This window comes from Macaca nemestrina, chromosome 3, assembly GCF_043159975.1.
Source record: "Macaca nemestrina isolate mMacNem1 chromosome 3, mMacNem.hap1, whole genome shotgun sequence".
NCBI lineage: Eukaryota > Metazoa > Chordata > Mammalia > Primates > Cercopithecidae > Macaca > Macaca nemestrina.
In genome coordinates this window covers 191348523-191367043 of record NC_092127.1, presented here as the reverse complement: position 1 = coordinate 191367043, position 18521 = coordinate 191348523, and the positions used below count along the sequence as shown (strand labels likewise).

Genomic DNA, 18521 nt, shown 5'->3' with positions numbered 1-18521 from the left:
AGCTGGGACTACAGGCGCCCGCCACCTCTCCCAGCTAGTTTTTTTTTTTGTATTTTTAGTAGAGACGGGGTTTCACCATGTTAGCCAGGATGGTCTCGATCTCCTGACCTTGTGATCCGCCCGTCTCGGCCTCCCAAAGTGCTGGGATTACAGGCTTGAGCCACGGCGCCCGGCCAAATCTACTTTCAAATGCTCTACTGCTTCACAGGTAACATGAGTTCCTGACAACAACAACGTCATCTTAACTCCTTCTTCGTATCCTTTGCATGATTTAAGCCATTTGTTTCCCTCATGTCGAAGCATATGTGAGCATATACGTACCTAAGACACATGTAAGATACATAAGGAAGCATACATAATTGAAATGCATTGTTGTTATTATTTAGAGCTGTTATCTGTTAGATCAGCTAAGAATATTAAAAATTTTAGTTTACCTGATTGTTCCTTCTTTGGTGTTCCTCCTTTCTTTATGTAGATTTGAGTTTCTGAGCTATATCACTTTCCTCTCTCTAAAAAGCTTCTTTTAAGACTTTTGCAAGGCAAGTCTACTGACGACAAATTCCCTCCATTTTTGTTTTCCTGAAAAAGTCTTTATTTCTCCTTCACTTTTGAAGGATAATTTCATGGGGTGCAGAATTTTAGCTTGGTGGGTTTTTTTCCTCTCAACACTTTAAATATCTCACTCTGCTGTCTTCCGGCTGTGTGGTGCTGTGGTTCGGATGTCCCCTCCAAAACTCCCCGTTGAAATTTAATTGCCATCGTGACAATATTGAGAGGTGGGACCCCTGAGAGGTGATTAGCTCCTGAAGGCTTCACCCTCATGAATGGATTAGTGCCATTATCTCAGGAGTGGGTTCATTGTCTCGAGAGTGGGCTCCTGATAAAAGGATGAGTTCAGGCTGATTTTCTCTTTGTCTCCCGGTGCTTGCGTCCCTGCTCTGCCCGCTACCATAGACTGACCCTGGCCAGACGCCGGCACCGTGCTCTGCACTTCCCAGCTCCCAGAATTGTGAGCCAAATAAACTTCCTTATAATTTACCTAATCTGTGGTGTTCTGTTATAGTGGCAGAAAAGGGACTCGGACACGTGGTTCCTGAGAAAAGGTGGATGTCATTCTTACCTTCGTTCCTCTACAGGTAAGGTGTTGGTGTTGGGAGGTTTTATTCTGGCTTCTTTCAAAATTTGTTCATGTTTGATTTTATGTAGTTTAAATATGAGGTGCCTAGGTGTCGTTTTGTTTACTTGTTTGTTTTCTTTGGGGGGAGTATTTTTTTGTATCGTTTTGTTTTGTTCCCTGAGCTTCCTGGATCTGTAGTTTGGTGTCTGACATTAATTTGGAGGAATCCTCAGTCATTATTGTTTCAGGTTTTTTGTTGTCCTTCCTTCCTTCCTTTCTTTTTTTAAATTTTATTTTTATTTATTTATTTTTTCGAGATGCAGTCTCACTCTGCCACCCAGGCTGGAGTGCAGTGGCGTTATCCCGGCTCACTGCAAGCTCTGCCTCCTGGGTTCACGCCATTCTCCTGCCTCAGCCTCCCGAGTAGCTGGGACTACAGGTGTCTGCCACCACGCCCAGCTAAGTTTTTTTTGTATTTTTCAGTAGAGACGGGGTTTCACCGTGTTAGCCAGGATGGTGTGAATTTCCTGACCTCGTGATCCGCCTGCCTTGGCCTCCCAAAGTGCTGGGGTTACAGGCGTGAGCCACCATACCCGGCCTCCTTCCTCCCTTCCTCCCTTCCTCCCTCTTTCTTTCTTTCTTCTTTCTTCTTTTCTTTTCTTTTCTTTCTTCTTTCTTTCTTCTGCTTCTGGTATTATTCGTGTTACACCTTTTATGGGTGTCCTACAGCTTTTGGATATTCTGTTCTGTTTGTTTGTTTGTTTTTTGTTTGTTTGTTTTCAGTCATTGTTCTCTTTGCCTTTCACTTTTGGAAGTTTCTATTGAGCTATCCTCAAGCGCAGAGGCTCTTTCCTCAGCTGTGTCCAGTCTACTAATGAGCCTATCAAAGGCAGTCTTCATTTCTGTTGCAGTGTTTTCTATCTCTATGTTTCTTTTTGGTTCCTTCCTAGACTTTCCATCTGTCTGCTTACATTGCCCATCTGTTCCTGTGTGCTGTCTACTTTACCCACGAGAGCCCTTGGCATCTTAATCATTGCTGTTTTAAATTCCTGGTCTGATAATTCCAACGTACCTGCCATGTCTGGTTCCAGTGGTTGTTCTGGCTCTTCAAATTCTGGTGTGGGTTTTTGTTTTTGTTTTTTGCCTTATTTTTAGTATGTCTTGTAATATTTTCTTGATAGCCAGACATGATGTACAGAGTATAAAGACCTGCTGTAAAGATGCCTTTAGTGATGCGGTCGTAAGATGTCGGGGGAGGGGAAGCATTCTAGAACCTTCTACCCAGGACTCAGTCTTTGGTGAACCTGTGCATTGGGCTGTGAACTTCACAAGGGTTTCTCAGCTGCCCACCCCTCACCTTCTTAGGTGGGACAGGATGGCTCGAGGGGGTGGAAGTTGGATATTTCTCTTCCCCGGTCAGGTTATACTTTGGGTAACAGTTTCTCCTGAGGGCAGCTCTTGTTAAGGACAGAATGTTCTGCTGTGTTTCAAAATGATTCCATTTTCTGTCCTCCTATCTGCAGAATGAGATTTTTCTCTGATATTCACTGTGAGAATGTGTTAGAACTCCTGGGGTAAAACACACACATGTGGTGTCCGCCACGACTGGGTCCCCCCATGGTGTCCACCATGACTGGGCCCCTCCCCCTGTGGTGTCCGCCATGAGTGGATCCCCCGTGGTGTCCGCCATGACTGAGTCCCCCCCCACCATGGTATCCGCCATGACTGGGTCCCCCCCTGCCGTGGTGTCCGCCATGACTGAGTCCCCCCCACCATGGTATCCGCCATGACTGCGTCCCCCCCCGCCGTGGTGTCTGCCATGACTGGGTCCCCCCCAACCATGGTGTCTGCCATGACTGAGTCCCCCCCACCATGGTATCCGCCATGACTGAGTCCCCCCCCACCATGGTATCCGCCATGACTGGGTCCCCCCCTGCCGTGGTGTCCGCCATGACTGAGTCCCCCCCACCATGGTATCCGCCATGACTGAGTCCCCCCCCACTGTGGTGTCTGCCATGACTGAGTCCCCCCCCACCATGGTATCCGCCATGACTGAGTCCCCCCCACCATGGTATCCGCCATGACTGAGTCCCCCCCACCATGGTATCCGCCATGACTGAGTCCCCCCCCACCATGGTATCCGCCATGACTGGGTCCCCCCCTGCCGTGGTGTCCGCCATGACTGAGTCCCCCCCACCATGGTATCCGCCATGACTGAGTCCCCCCCCACTGTGGTGTCTGCCATGACTGAGTCCCCCCCCACCATGGTATCCGCCATGACTGGGTCCCCCCCTGCCGTGGTGTCCGCCATGACTGAGTCCCCCCCACCATGGTATCTGCCATGACTGAGTCCCCCCCCCGCCGTGGTGTCTGCCATGACTGGGTCCCCCCCAACCATGGTGTCTGCCATGACAGGGTCCCCCCTGACCGTGGTGTCCGCCATGACTGGATCCCCCACCGTGGTGTCTGCCATGACAGGGTCCCGCCCACTGTGGTATCTGCCATGACAGGGTCCCCCGTGGTGTCCGCCATGACTGGGTCCCCCTGGAGGAGTTTGGAGTTGCCCACACTGAGCCTCCAGGGATTCATCAGCTACAGTTCAGGTTTCCCTGCCCTGGAACAAGCTCCTGAGGTGGTTTCCACTGATGCGTTTCTGCTCTGGCAAACCATGGCCCCTGATTGACAGGCCAGCGCCTGCCAGCCCCTTGCGTACCAGGTACCCATGTCTTTGCTGCTCTTTTGGTTGTGGGAAGAATTGTTGATTTTCAGTCTGCTCAGCTGACTTGTTGTTCGGGTGGGGCAGCAGCTCCTGAGCTCCTCAGGTGAGGCGCCAGAGACCGGAAGTCCAGTTTGGGCAATGGCAGGTGCTAGACTCAGAAAGTTCCATGCGCAGGGGCTCCCCCAAAAGGTATTCTTTCCCGAAAGGCTAGTACGGTCTTGAGCTGCAGCCTGAGGCTGGTCCTGCCCAGCCACCTTCCTTTTCTCTCCTTCCACAGGTGCCACAACCACACCCTTACCTGGGGTTCCCCACCTGCTCCTCCTTCATCTCCCTTCTACCCCTCACAGGGAGTCCCCATCCCATAAATCCACTTCCTATTCTGTCTTGGTGTCTGCAGGAGAAGTCCCAGATGGTCTTGGAATGAACAAGGCCCTCCCTTTTCATGCGTGGTTCTCGAGAATACCTGAAGAATGTGCCAGGAATGTAACCACCTGGTCTAGGGAGGGACCGGCTGGACAGCCCTGGCTCTGCCTCGTAGGGCAGGATGTCCCGCACACTGTATTCCCGTGAGTCAGGTCACCCCTGGCTATGGGACCCAGAGCACCTTTGGGATCCCTCAGCTGTGGTGCGAAGCGGGGCACACAGAGAAGGCTCCTTTCGTTCTGGGCAGCTTTTCCGAGCCTCGGGGACCGGCTCACTATGGATCCTAGGCTTCTGCTGTTCCCTGCTGCCTGCCTGTGAGGAATACAGTTGCTTTCATAACCGGTTGTGTGAGTGTTCTGTCTCCCTGGACTCGTGCATGTGGGTTGATGCTGGTTCATGGTATTGGGAGGTCTCTAGAGTCCTCCCCTGAGGCTGAGTCCAGGGCATGCTGGAGTCCAGGGCGTCAGACAGGAGTCCGGGCCGAGTCCAGGGCGTCAGTCGGGAGTCTGGGCTGAGTCCAGGGCGTCGGTCGGGAGTCCGGGCCGAGTCCAGGGCATCGGACGGGAGTCTGGACTGAGTCCAGGGCATGCTGGAGTCCAAAGCATCAGTCGGGAGTCTGGGCTGAGTCCAGGGCGTCGGTCGGGAGTCCGGGCTGAGTCCGGGGCATGCTGGAGTCCAGGGCGTCGGTCAGGAGTCCGAGCTGAGTCCAGCGCGTCAGTTGGGAGTCCGGGCCGAGTCCAGGGCGTCAGTCGGGAGTCCAGGCCGAGTCCAGGGCATCGGACGGGAGTCTGGACTGAGTCCAGGGCATGCTGGAGTCCAAAGCGTCAGTCGGGAGTCCGAGCCGAGTCCAGCGCGTCAGTTGGGAGTCCGGGCCGAGTCCAGAGCGCCAGTCGGGAGTCCGGGCTGAGTCCAGGGCGTGCTGGAGTCCAGGGCGCCAGTCGGGAGTCCGGGCCGAGTCCAGGGCGCCGGTCGGGAGTCCGGGCTGAGTCCAGGGCGTGCTGGAGTCCAGGGCGTCAGTCGGGAGTCCGGGCTGAGTCCAGGGCATCAGTTGGGAGTCCGGGCTGAGTCCAGGGCATGCTGGAGTCCAGGGCGTCAGTCAGGAGTCCGGGCTGAGTCCAGGGCATGCTGGAGTCCAGGGCGTCAGTCAGGAGTCTGGGCTGAGTCCAGGGCGTCAGTCAGGAGTCTGGGCTGAGTCCAGGGCCTCGGTCGGGAGTCTGGGCTGAGTCCAGGGCCTCGGTCGGGAGTCTGGGCTGAGTCCAGGGCGTGCTGTCTTCGTGCAGCTGTGTTGCTGTAAAGGATCACCTGGCGCTGGGTCATTTATGAAGAAAGAGGTTTCTCTGGCTCACGGTTCTGCAGGCTGTACAGGAAGTCTGGCACCAGGGTCTGCTTCTGGTGACAGCTTCAGGAGCTTCCACTCGTGGGGGAGGTGAAGGGGCCCAGCATGCCAGGGTGGGAGAAGAAGGGGGGTGGGGGGTGGGGGCCAGGCTCCAACAACCTGAGCTCACAGGAGGTGAGAGGGAGAACTCCGCCCCACAAGAGGGGTAGCAGCTGTTTGTGAGGGATCCACCTCCAGGACCTAATCACCTCCCACCAGGCCCCACCTCCAACATCAGGGATCACATTTCAACATGAGGCTTGGAGGGGACCAACATCCAAACAAATCAACAGTGAACCTGCTTCCCAGCATCTGCTTCCTGGGGAGTCCCAACTGACACCAGCCCCAGGGTCTGAGTCTCTTGGTCCTCCGGAGCTGTGGGGTGAATCAGTGCTTCTCACAGGGGACCTTCCTGTGGCTTTTTTTTTTTTTTTTTTTTGAGACAGTCTCACTCTATTGCTCAGGCTGGAGTACAGTGGTGTGATCTCGGCTCATGGCAACCTCTACTTCCCGGGTTAAAGCGAGTTTTGTGCCTGAGCCACCCGAGTAGCTGGGATTACAGGCGCCCGCCACCACACCCAGCCAATTTTTGTATTTTTAGTAGAGATGGGGATTCACCATGTTGGCCAAGATGGTCTCGAACTCCTGACCTCAGGTGATCTGCCCGCCTCGGCCTCCCAAAGTGCTGGGATTACAGGCATGAGCCACCACACCCAACCAATTTTTGTATTTTTAGTAGAGATGGGGGTTCACTAAGTTGGCCAGGCTGGCCTGTGGCCTTTTTTTTTTTTTTTTTTTTTTTGAGACGGAGTCTTGCTCTGTCACCCAGGCTGGAGTGCAGTGGCCGGATCTCAGCTCACTGCAAGCTCCGCCTCCCGGGTTTACGCCATTCTCCTGCCTCAGCCTCCCGAGTAGCTGGGACTACAGGCGCCCGCCACCTCGCCCGGCTATTTTTTTTTTTGTATTTTTTAGTAGAGACAGGGTTTCACCGTGTTAGCCAGGATCGTCTCTCGATCTCCTGACCTCGTGATCCGCCCGTCTCGGCCTCCCAAAGTGCTGGGATTACAGGCTTGAGCCACCGCGCCCGGCCGGCCTGTGGCCTTTTTGTGGACTTCCCCTACCCCTTTAAATCAGGCAGCCACAGCTCTCATCTGCTGATAATCCTCTCTGTTCAACTGTCCTTTATAATTTCATTCCTTTCTACCAGCTCATTGATTGTTTCTCCAGAGAGTTGCCATTCTAACATTCATACCCATGCCATCTACATTTTAAAGATTTTTTTGATGATCACTATGGGATAATAGGGGAGAAAATAATCTTTAAGAAGACTCTAGTTCTCCTAATCATGAGATGCTTGCTGCAGAGTTTCGGGATCCATCCAACATGGGAAATCAGAGCCTCTCTGGGATACTGCAGGGCTACGATGCACAGTTGCTCAGGTTGTGCACAACACAAGGGCACTCCATTCACATGAAAACATCTTCATTATTTTGAAAATCGGCTGAGCACTGTGTAGACACAAATTAGGAATTACCTTACATGAGGCTCTACTAATTTATGATAGCAATTATTTACGTGTTGTTATGGAAAATTGGGAGACAAAAATGAATTACTGTTTTGAGATCTCATGAAGCTTGGAAGACAGATTGGCCCTGGGGAGGCAGCGGTGGCTGCAGCTTGCAGAGAAGATTGCTGCTGAGGAGGGATCTGTGCACTCAACAGGCTCCAACGATCTGCACAGGGCCACATGGGGCTTTGGCCGAGGACTAAGCTTGGCACGCACAGCACAAAACCCCAAGAGCAGAGCAAGTGGCCAACTGGGAGCCCCTGCAGGCTGCACCAGGGCGAGGCCCCTCTGACCAGGTCAAGTGGAGAGCAATGTGAGCTCGTCCCTGGGAGTCGGGGACTGCACCCGGCAGGCTCTGGAGGCTGATCTGGGACTGAATGCAAAGCAGGCCACCCTCTACCCTGGCCCCAAACCCAAGCACTGCAGCGGCCCCGCAACCCCTGGCCCCACCCACATCCCCACTCCCTGTCCCCAGTGAGAATTCACTCTTTTTAGGAAAAAGGGGAGGCCTCTCAGCAGATCCCTGAAAGGAAGCGTCTTTGTGACTAAGCGGAGGCAGGAACGTCATGGCACAAGGGCACGCTTCGCACGCCCAGCTGGGCCCACGGTGGACGGTGGACGGTGCTGCTACTGCACTCAGAGCAGCCCCGAGACAGGCAGCTGCAGCCCAGGGCCCTCGCAGAAGCTTCCCCAGGGCCCGGCCTCGTGCTGAGAGAACTGTGCGCTCCAGAGGGCACCTGGCTGTCATGCACACGTGCTCACACACGAACACACACACCTACATGTGCTCACACTCACGCTCCGTGCACACACGTATGCGCACACTCATGCACGTGTGCACACGCGTCTACCAGCAGAGTGCAGTAAAAGAACCACATGAAAACCTTGCACCCTGGTTAAAAGCATGGTGACAACACGGACGGACAAACTGGAAAAGATGGGAAGAAACCTCAAGCCCAGGATCTGGCAGCACGAAGGTGCCTGGAAAGCGGCAATCAGCGCTTTTATATTCAGGGAAGTTAGGAACACTGCCACCCGCCCGCCAGGCCGGCGCCCATGCCAGACCCAGCCAAGGTGCTTCCGGCCACATCACCCCTGCCGGCCGGTGGGGAGCTGGCCCAGGAGCCGAGTCCTGTGGGAGCAGGCAGGGCTTGCTGCGGTGACAGCGGAGAGGAGAGGCTGGGCTTCATTGCCAGGCAGCCCCCACCATTCAGGTCCTCCTGCTACCGACAGCCATGTGGCCTCAGAGCAGCGTCACCCCGAAGCTTGTCCCGGCTGGGGCCTGACAGCAGGTAAAGGCTGACTAGCGACTCTGGATCCCTCAGAGTGTGGGGGAAGGTGCATGTGGTCCCACTTCCATATCCAGGGTCCCCTTGCTGGCCTCCGGGCATTTGGGTCCTGGGTGTGCTTACCCAGCCCCCTCTCCCTGCACAGGGTAAACTGTGTCTCCCGGAGGCAGGGCCAGGGTCCCACCACCTCCCCAGCACACCCGAGCCCAGGTCTCGGCTCCCAGGAGGGCCTGGGGCCGCCTGTGGGACCAACCCAAACCCTCAGGCAGCTCCGCTGGCAAAAAGTGTCATGCTGTGTGTGGGATCACCTCCTCAGGGAATTAGTTCTCAGGGCTTGGTCTGCTGGAAGCCAAATGCCTGTGCCCAGTCGCCCATGACCCCTGCAACAGGCAGGAGGTCCCCCAGCGGTTACTCCCAGACCTCATTCCACGGGGCCTGGTTTTCCCGGAAGGTGGGAAGTCCCGGGGTCTGAGCAGAGGGAGCGCAGGCCCCCGTTTGTGGGAGTGAGTCAGCTGGCCCGCCCCCGGGGTTCCTAATCTCACTAAGAAAGACTTTGCTGAGGACAGGGTTTTCCCGGGAGTCCATGCGTGCCTGGAGCAGCAGCGTCTCCAGGGACAGGCAGCCACCATGAGCCTCAGTGAGGAGCAGGCCCGGAGCTTTCTCGACCAGAACCCTGATTTCGCCCGCCAGTACTTTGGGAAGAAACTGAGCCCCGAGAATGTGGCCGCGGCCTGCGAGGACAGGTGCCCGCCGGACTGCAACAGCTTCCGGGAGCTCTGCCAGGTGGAGGAGAGCGAGGCGCTGCTGGAGCTGGTGCAGGACATGCAGGAGAACATCAACATGGAGCGCGTGGTCTTCAAGGTCCTGCGGCGCCTCTGCACCCTCCTGCAGGCCGACCGCTGCAGCCTCTTCATGTACCGCCAGCGCAACGGTGTGGCCGAGCTGGCCACCAGGCTCTTCAGCGTGCAGCCGGACAGCGTCCTGGAGGACTGCCTGGTGCCCCCCGACTCCGAGATCGTCTTCCCGCTGGACATCGGGGTCGTGGGCCACGTGGCTCAGACCAAGAAGATGGTGAATGTCAAGGACGTGGCCGAGGTGGGTCTGTGCGGAGCCTCGGGGAGGCGGCTGTGTGCATCTCCTGCACCTGTCCCAGGTGTCTGAGGGTCAGCTCAGATACTCAGGCCTCCAGGGAGGCCTCTTATCAGGGCACAGGCTTGTTCTGTGCAGAGGAGCGAGTACCCAGAGCCCCCGCCGGGCACTGTGCCCTGGCCGCCTGCCTCTCCGGCTCAGAGCTTCTGGCTCAAGCTGACATCGTGTGGCCACTGAGTTGGTGAGGCCTGAGTCTGGGAGCCTCGGCTGAAGCAGACTCAGGCCCAAACCTGGGTGTCCCATGGTGGGGACCGTGTAGGTCGTGTGAGGACCCCTGGCTTCCAGGAAGACAGCCCAGGTGGGGGCTTCAGGGCCCTCTGGGCTGGGAGGGAGGCCCTGCCTTGGGATTTGGGAAGAAGAGGTCACAGCTGAAGGTGGTGCAGATGCCCAGAAAGGAAGGGGAGCCGGGGAAACCCCAAGTTCCCACCGTGGCAGGAGCAGCTTTATCCCATGGGAGCCAACACTGGCCGCCAGGGAGGAACAAACCTGGGAGCCTCTGAGCACGAGGGTCCAGGGTGGGACTGGGGAGGGACGAGAGACTGAGAATTGAGACAGGCTCACTGGGGTCACTGAAGGTGGGAAGGCCAGGGCCTGTCCATGCAAAGCACAGGCTGGGGCAGATACTTCCTGAGGACAGAGGCGGCCCTGGTGGGATTGGAGAACAAGTGTGGTGTGAGGTGCCTGCCAGACTGGGTGATGGCAGTGGCCAGCAGAGACCTGGAAAGGCCCTGAGGGGCTGCCTGGCAAGGAGGCTCTGAGGAAGAAGGGGGGTGGAGAAGCCCCTTCTCCATGTCCTGCACCAGTCCCCAGCTTCCTCTCCCCTTTTCTGTCCCCACGACTAAGGAGGCTGCAAGGGGCCCAGGCAGCCTCCACTCTTGCTGGATGGGTCTTGGGAATTACCCACCAGGTCGCCTGCCCAGGGGCAGGCGTGGTCCCTCCTTCCCAGGCAGCTGGGGAGGGAGTGGCAATCCTCTTTTTTTTTGAGACGGAGTCTCTCTCTCACCAGGCTGGAGTGCAATGGCACGATCTTGGTTCACTGCAAGCTCCGCCTCCCGAGTTCAAGCCATTCTCCTGCCTCACCTTCCCAAGTAGCTGGGACTACAGGCGCCTGCCACCACGCCTGGCTAATTTTTGTATTTTTAGTAGAGACGGAGTTTCGTCATGTTGGTCAGGCTGGTCTCGAACTCCTGACCTCAGGTGATCCACCTGCCTCGGCCTCCCAAAGTGCTGGGATAACAGGTGTGAACCACCGCACCAGGCCGGAAGTGGCAATCCTCTTATCCCAACGGCAGTAAGCAAGCAGCGAGGCAGTGACCTAGATTCAGTAATCCCCGGGGTTACCTTCGTCTCCACCTCCCTCCTAAGAAGTGGGGCACCCACAAATCAATCATGCATCAGGAGCGTAGCTTACCAGGAAGCCGGGGAACTTCACAGTGGTGGCGCCTGGGATGGACACCAGCTGCCTCCTCCCTCCCCCCATTCCCTCCTCCCTTCTCCCCTCTCTGTCCTGCTGCCCTCCTCCCTCCTTTTCTGCCGTCCTCCCTCTCTCCCTTCCTTCCTTCTGCATACGATCTCCAAGACAACTTCTCGTCCCCACCCTGTCGCAAGCCCGGGCTGTGTCCTTCTCCCGCCAGGAGTTCATCCCCTGCTGCCACCACCCCTTCACGCTGTTGTCCCCACCCAGCTGATGGTATCTCGTCCCTGCTCTGTGGGTCCCCTCAAACTGCTGGGCTGTCCTAGGTCCGTCCCTCGGCCTGGCCTGTTCCCCAGGGCTGTTCCAGGTCCTGCCACTCCCACCCCCCGTGCCATGGCCGCACCCGCCCCAGCACTGACCTCCTCCAAGGCCTCTCCCCTGCCCAGTGTAGCTGGTGCCTCTCTGAGGGGCTGGGCGTGGTGTCTGCCCCTCCATTCTGTGGTGTCTTAGTTATCTCAGACTAGGGGAACAGAGACTTGAGTCTAAATTGCCAAAAAAAAAGCAAATTTTCATTAAGTGCAAATTTTCATTAAGTGCATCTCAGCACCCTAAGCACTGCCAAAGGGTGGGATTCTGGGTTCACGGCTCAGTTTACAGAAGGGGAGACTGAGGCAGAGCACATCTCAATCTGGCCCACTGAGCCCTCTTCGGGGGGTGTGAGCCACACCGGCCGTTTTGGGAGAGCAGCACGTGGCTGTGGTGTGAGAGTCCCTGAGATGGGGCGTGAGTGGCCGGCATGCCACACCCGGGCCACCCAGAGCCTCGCCCACCTGAGCCCTGTCTCCCTGTTTACACTGGGGAAATAATGTCTGCCTCACAAGGGAGCTGCAGTGGCTAAACCGGCCTGCTCCTGAGCACAGGTGGACCCTGAGTCTGCAGGGTAGGCAGGCCCCGGGGAACCAGCTCCTCCCTGAGCTGCAGCGTCTGTCCTCCTGGAGCTGAGAGTGACAGGCCAGGGCAAAGGCTGCAGTAGCCTGGCCTATGGGCCCTCTTGTCCCCAGGGGCCTGTCCCAGGAGCCACCACGGAGGGAGGGGCTGCCCAGGGCTCACACTCGGGCCTACAGGGAGCCCAGGCAGTGCCAGGCCACGTGGGACTGGCTTCTGGGAGGTGCAGGGCTTCAGTTGATGGCTCTAAGGCCCTGTCTGCTCCCAGAACTACGCTTGTTGTGTCACGGCAGCCCCTGGGGAGACAAGGCAGATCCCAGAGCCTGCACAAGGAGGGCGCTGCCGGAACTCAGGACGGAGCACAACCTTCCTGGAGCCCGGCCCAGGCCTGGGCGTGGGTTGTGAACCCTAAGACCTTGGGCTCAGGAACCACAGGTCCCAGAAGGTGGACACTGGGCCCTCCTCCATCCCTCCCAACATGTCAGAAGCCAACGGGGCAGCCGGGTGAGAGGCCCTGCCCAGCCACCCAGTGTCCACGGCCCCCAGACAAGCCTCTCAGCAGGAAGGAAGCACAGGTCGGGTGCAGAGAGGTAGGAGCGAGTGGGCCTGTGAGACAGCACGGCCTTCCCCATCCGCCGCTGTGCACCCCGGGCAGGGAGGCCGCCCACACCTGATGAGGGGGAAGGCCCCGCCATCACCCCTTTGTGGCTCCTCAGACCTGCAAGAGTTCACGGCGAGGGCAGCTGGGATGGAAGATCCTGGCGGGCTGGGGGGGCTTGGCCACGGCCACTAAGTGGCAGGGCAGGACTCACACCCCGGCTCTGACTCTGCAGCGGTTTCTGAGCCCAGCCCCAGCCGAACAGCCACGAACCCTGCAGTGCTGCGCATGCAGCCTCACCCTCCATCCCTCTTCCAGCTCCTCTCCCTGGGACTGTCACGGGAACCCACCCCAAAGGCCCGTCCCGGGATCCTAGTGGGTCCCCTGACCCCTGCCCCAAAACACCTCATCACAGGGTCCTGCACATCGCCAGCAATCAAGACCCTTGGACTCAGTCCTGTGGTGGTCACTACAAAGCTGGACAGAGCAGAGGCATTGAGAACACGGGCTGGGTGGGAACCCGGAGACAGAGGGAAGAGGGCGGCAGGACCGGCCGTCAGCCATGCTGAGCACAGACGGCAGAGGAGGCGGGGGGCTTGGGCAGTGGAACGGAGGGTTGGGGGTGCTTTGGAGAAGCCACAGTGGGTGTGAAGGCCCCAGAGCCAGGCCCAGCTGCTCGGCTGTGTGAGCACACACAGCCCCCTGGCCTGCTAGAGGCAGAGCAGATGCAGGGGGTTCCCAGGAGCCTGACAGTCCACAGCTGCCGCCCGCTCCCAGGTGAGGCTCCTAGCACATGTGACCAGGAGGCTCTGGGGAAGCAGGGAAGCCCGGACTGGACAGTGGAGAGGAAGAGACCAGCAGGCAAGGACCCCCCAGCCAAGCATCACTACAGGGGACACAGAGCCCAGAGGGCACCAGAGAGGAGGGACGGGGGGACGGCGGAGGCCACAAGTTAATCTTCACCATGGTGTGGCTGCATTTCACAACGGGTGGGGCAGCTGGCAGTCGGACAGAGAGGCCGAGGGTCCGTCCCTGTGACTAAGGGGAGTTTGCAGGGCTGTCATCCCAGGAAGTGAAGGCTGGGCTGGGGTCGGGCTGCTGGGCCAACAGGGGCGGGGAAGGGAGCCACTGAGGCTGGAAGCTGCACCAGTCAAGCTGGGACCAAGGTGGCTGCGGCCTGGCTGGTACCAAGTGCCCATCCATGCATGGGCAGCAGAGTGACCAGACGCCGAGGAAAGGAGAGCCGGTGTCAGTGAGAGAGCGGCCGGATGTTTCCATGTGGGACTCTTCGCAGTCTTGATGGCAGATTTACAAAAAAATAAACATTCCCTGTGGTGTCAGGGAAGCTGAGGAGGGCAGAGTGCAAGCTGGGGCTTGGTACAGATGTTCCTGGGAAGTCGCTGGACCAGCTGCTCCCAGAGGCCTGACAAGGTACAGGGAAGGAGGAACGAGGGGCAACCTCACTCAAAACCATCTGCTCGGAGGAGCATAGCTTCTGGCAGAACCTCCGCGGCGGCCAAGCCCCAGTTCTGGCTGCCTGCTCTGGACCTCTAAGGAGCTGTTCCTCTCCCTCCTAAGGGTGTGAGGGCTGGGGAGACACCAAGGGGCTGCAGTCACAAAACCTCAGGGTGAAGGTCTCAGTGCTGGGGCCAAGGGTGTATCTGGCACAGGCCTGGAAGAACCAGGGAGTGAATGGGGTCAGCGGTGAAGGAGAGAGGCTGTTGGCATCAGGATGGTAACTGCGGCCCACCCACCTCAGCTGGGAGAGCTGAAATGGAGCCGGGCACCTGCTGAGACCAGTGATGCAGCCAGGAAGGCAAGGGATCCAGGAGCAGCTGTGAAGGAGAGAGGACGGCAGACGAACGGGCTGAGAGAGCATTTTACGGAGTCCCGAGTGCACTTAAATCCCAGGATGGGGAGAGACTATGAAGAAGAGAAGGTGACAAATAGTGTGAGGTTCTTGGGTGGAGGGCAGGCCACAAGAGAGAGGCGGGAAGGCTCTGTGGCTGCTCCCATACTTTCTTTGTGAAACTAGAGCTGTGAAAATGTGTGGGGCAGAGAGAAATGACAGCCAGGTCTGAGATCCAGGAAGAAACTGGTAGAGACAAGGCTGGCAAGAGAAGTGAGGCTGAACATTCATCAACCATAGCCTGTGTGACTACGGGGCACCATCTGAGGGTCACATTGTGTGGATCCCTGTGGTGCTGTCTGACGGTCACGTTGTGTTTCTGAGGGTCACGTTGTGTGGATCCCTGTGGCGCTGTCTGAGGGTCACGTTGTGTGGATCCCTGTGGCGCTGTCTGAGGGTCACGTTGTGTGGATCCCTGTGGCGCTGTCTGACGGTCACGTTGTGTTTCTGAGGGTTACATTGTGTGGATCCCTGTGGTGCCGTCTGAGGGTCACATTGTGTGGATCCGTGTGACACCATCTGACGGTCACGTTGTGTTTCTGAGGGTTACATTGTGTGGATCCCTGTGGCGCTGTCTGACGGTCACGTTGTGTTTCTGAGGGTCACATTGTGTGGATCCCTGTGGTGCCGTCTGAGGGTCACATTGTGTGAATCCGTGTGACACCATCTGACGGTCACGTTGTGTTTCTGAGGGTTACATTGTGTGGATCCCTGTGGCGCTGTCTGAGGGTCATGTTGTGCTCTTTCCAGAATTGCTGGTATATGTCCAGGTGCCATGCTGTGATCTGTGTGGCACCATCTGAGGGTCACATTGTGTGAATCCATGTGGCATCAGCTGAGAGTCATGCTGTGTGGATCCGTGTGGCACTGTCTGAGGGTCACGTGGATTTGTGTGTGGCACCATCTGAGGGTCATCTTGTGTGAGGCCATCTGAGGATCACATGTGGATCCAGGAGGCACCGTCTGAGCATCCTTTTGTGTGGATCCGTGTGGTGCCATCTGAGGGTTATGAGGGTCACATTGTGTGGATCTGTGTGGCGCTGTCTCAGGGTCACGCTGTGCTCTTTCCAGAATCGCTGGTTTATGTCCAGGTGTCATGCTGTGAAGGTCAGCAGCCAGGGAAGGGCCCCAAGCGAGAGTGTCAGTGAGGTTGGCAAGGGATAGGTTAAAAGGATGGACTCCAGGTAGAAAGGGAGGGAAACAGTCACAGAGAATCTGAATTCAGCAGAGAGCACACATGGTGGCCACTGTAGCACTGACGGCTGGTGGGGGAGACACTGTCCAAACCGCCACAGGCACAACAGGCACCACAACAAGCAGGCAGGAGTGTGCTGTGCTTGGCTCAGGGGACGCAGGTGCCGAGATGAGCCCTTAGGGGATGCAGGTGGTGAGATGAGTCCTCCCTCAGGGACCACCCCTCTGTTTCAGATCCAGTAAAGGGATGGTTGCCCCCACTGCCCATGCTGCCACGCCTGCCAGGGCTCACTCACCCGTCTTCCTGCCGCACCATTTTTAAACGCTGGTTTTCCTTCAACGCCAGCCTACGTGGCTATGGGCAGCAGCTGCATCTCCAAGAATCAGGAAGGGAGGAGCAGGAAGGATGGGTGCCATTTAGGAGCATTCTGGCACCTCGGCCAGCCCCCAGCAGGCTTCCTCTGGGGAAGCGGGTGGAGGGAAGTTGCGAGGAGTCGCCCTCTGCCGCTGCAGGGCTGCCATCCCTAGAAACAGCACGAGATGTGAGGCGCATCCCAGGAGCTCCCGTTCAGCTGGTGCAGTGGCCGAGGGCAGAGCCTGTTATTTTTGCCTCATGGACTAGTGAGGAGAAGGCCGTAGAACTGCCCTGTGCCTGCTACAGGTCGTACAGGTGGGAAGTCCAGACCCCAGCAGGGCCTACTCGGGTGACCCATTGATCTGGGTCACTGCCCCAGGGCACCCTGGCCTCATGTAAACAAATGTCAGAACCAGGAAGTAAGAGGAGGGTCTGGGGTCACATCCAACTCTCTGAAGGACAGAATCCTGGTCGCCTGGGGGTGCCTGGTCTCAGTAACCCTCAGTGCGTCTGGGCAGAGGCAGAGCTCAGCTGACCTGTTCCTTGGGGGGCCGGAACCTAAAACCAAAGAGAGGAGGGGCTGCTCTGAATCTGGTGGGAGTGAGGGTAGGAGTGAGGGTAGGTGGGGAGCCCCCAGGAGCCAGAGGCAGGCAAAGTTCTCATCACCGTGGGCCCCAGACCCCAGGGAGCAGACCCTGGGAGTGTGGGCCTGGGAGGCCAGAGAGGTAGCGTACAGACCCCAGGGCTGCCAGGACTCCCACCCCGGCTTGCCAGCTGCACCTGCCCTGCCTAAAGTGTCCCACGAACAAGCCCGCAATCAGAATGGGCTCATCCCGCATCCTACCAAGGGCTGTCTCTTGGGGAAGAGTGTAGGAGTGTCCTGAAGGGGGCTGAAGGCAGGAGAGGGTGGCGGACACCAGGAGGCTTCAGGGACAAGGTGAGCAGGCAGGCTCAACAAGCATCCAGGAGGCCCAGCGCTGCTGGAGGGTGGCAGGTGTGGGACGGCACGGGAGGTGCCAGGCAGGGTGGGGCCACCGGTGAGGCCTGCATAGGTCTGCTGGACTGAGCACTGTGGGGCACCAGCGTCCTCGGCACAGAGGTGCACGGAGCCAGGCTGGAGTCACAGGGACAGGCCCAGCTCTCATCGCCCAGTGGCCACGTTCCAGTGCCCAGCAGGGCCCCCGGGCGCCTCACACCTGGATGGCAGTGGCCTCCGCAGAGCTTGGCAGCAACCCCAGTGGTGCGGGCCCCAGGCCTACGCAGCGACAGCCTCTTTAGCCTCTTTCCTCTCCTGCGGCAGTGCCCTCACTTCAGCTCATTTGCTGACGAGCTCACTGACTACAAGACAAAGAATATCATGGCCACACCCATCATGAACGGCAAAGACGTCGTGGCGGTGATCATGGCGGTGAACAAGCTCAACGGCCCATTCTTCACCAGCGAAGACGAAGACGTGAGCACGGGGGGCGCCTGGGCAGCCGCGTGCCTGCCTCCTTGCCTGCCTGCCCACCTGCGTGTTCTGTGTGGCACGTCTGCCTGCCCGCCTGCCCGCCCACGTGTTCTGTGCTGCGTGTCTGCTGGGCTGTTGAGCTCCGTGTGCTCGTCTGCACATCGCTGTGCTCCTGTGCGTCTGCGCACACCTGTGTGTGTGTGTGTGAGTGAGACAGAGAGAGAGCTTGCGTGCCCGCCCTGTGCACCTGAGCTTGCGTGTGCCAGTCCATGTCTGTGTGCTGGGCACAGCTTCCCGGTGTGTCTGGGCAGCCTCAGGAGGGCATGTTTCTCCTGCAAAATACCCACGGGGGCACATGTCTGAAAGCTGGAATTTTAACTCCTCTTGTGGCGATTCCCGTTTCAGGTGTTCTTGAAGTACCTGAATTTCGCCACGTTGGACCTGAAGATCTATCACCTGAGCTACCTCCACAACTGCGAGACGCGCCGCGGCCAGGTACCACACGCTGAGCACGGCTCCCCCGTCTCGCTGCCTGCGCAGAGGCCGGTGGTGGCGGGTGGTATTGTGCTCGCCTGGGCAGGTCCCGGGGTGGGCATTGCTCCGGGGAGCGGAGGGCCCACGGCTTCTGTGGCTGTGCTGAGCTGCAACGGCCAGACGCATCTGCCACCTGCCTGCGATCCAGCCAGAGCGGGTGTGAGGCACCTGCAGAGGGGGAAAGGGGCACGGTTCCTAGAGGCCACCCCTGACCACCTTGGGAGGAGCCAGCATGAGTGATGAGTGAGCAGATCCGACCCTGGCTGAGAGGGCACGGGGGCAGATCCGGCCCTGGCTGAGAGGGCACGGGGGCAGGTCCGACCCTGGCTGAGAGGGCACGGGGGCAGGTCCGGCCCTGGCTGAGAGAGGGCACGGGGGCAGGTCCGACCCTGGCTGAGAGGGCACGGGGGCAGGTCCGGCCCTGGCTGAGAGGGCACGGGGGCAGGTCCGACCCTGGCTGAGAGGGCACGGGGGCAGGTCCGA

The 18521-nt window shown here is 58.2% G+C and overlaps 1 protein-coding gene across 2 annotated transcripts in view; it reads left to right on the top strand.

Annotated features, from left to right (window-relative positions):
* The first annotated feature begins 8686 nt into the window (after window positions 1-8686).
* Window positions 8687-18521, top strand: part of LOC105483810 (phosphodiesterase 6B) — a 43832-nt gene continuing 33997 nt past the window's right edge. Inside the window, exons 1-3 of one of the 2 annotated variants that reach the window (XM_071093934.1) lie at window positions 8687-9585; window positions 17355-17507; window positions 17910-17999. In XM_071093934.1, coding sequence (XP_070950035.1) covers window positions 9118-9585; window positions 17355-17507; window positions 17910-17999 — 711 coding nt within the window. In that variant the 5' untranslated portion in view covers window positions 8687-9117. The remainder of the gene's footprint in view (window positions 9586-17354; window positions 17508-17909; window positions 18000-18521) is intronic. The other variant, XM_071093933.1, reaches the window with a different exon arrangement.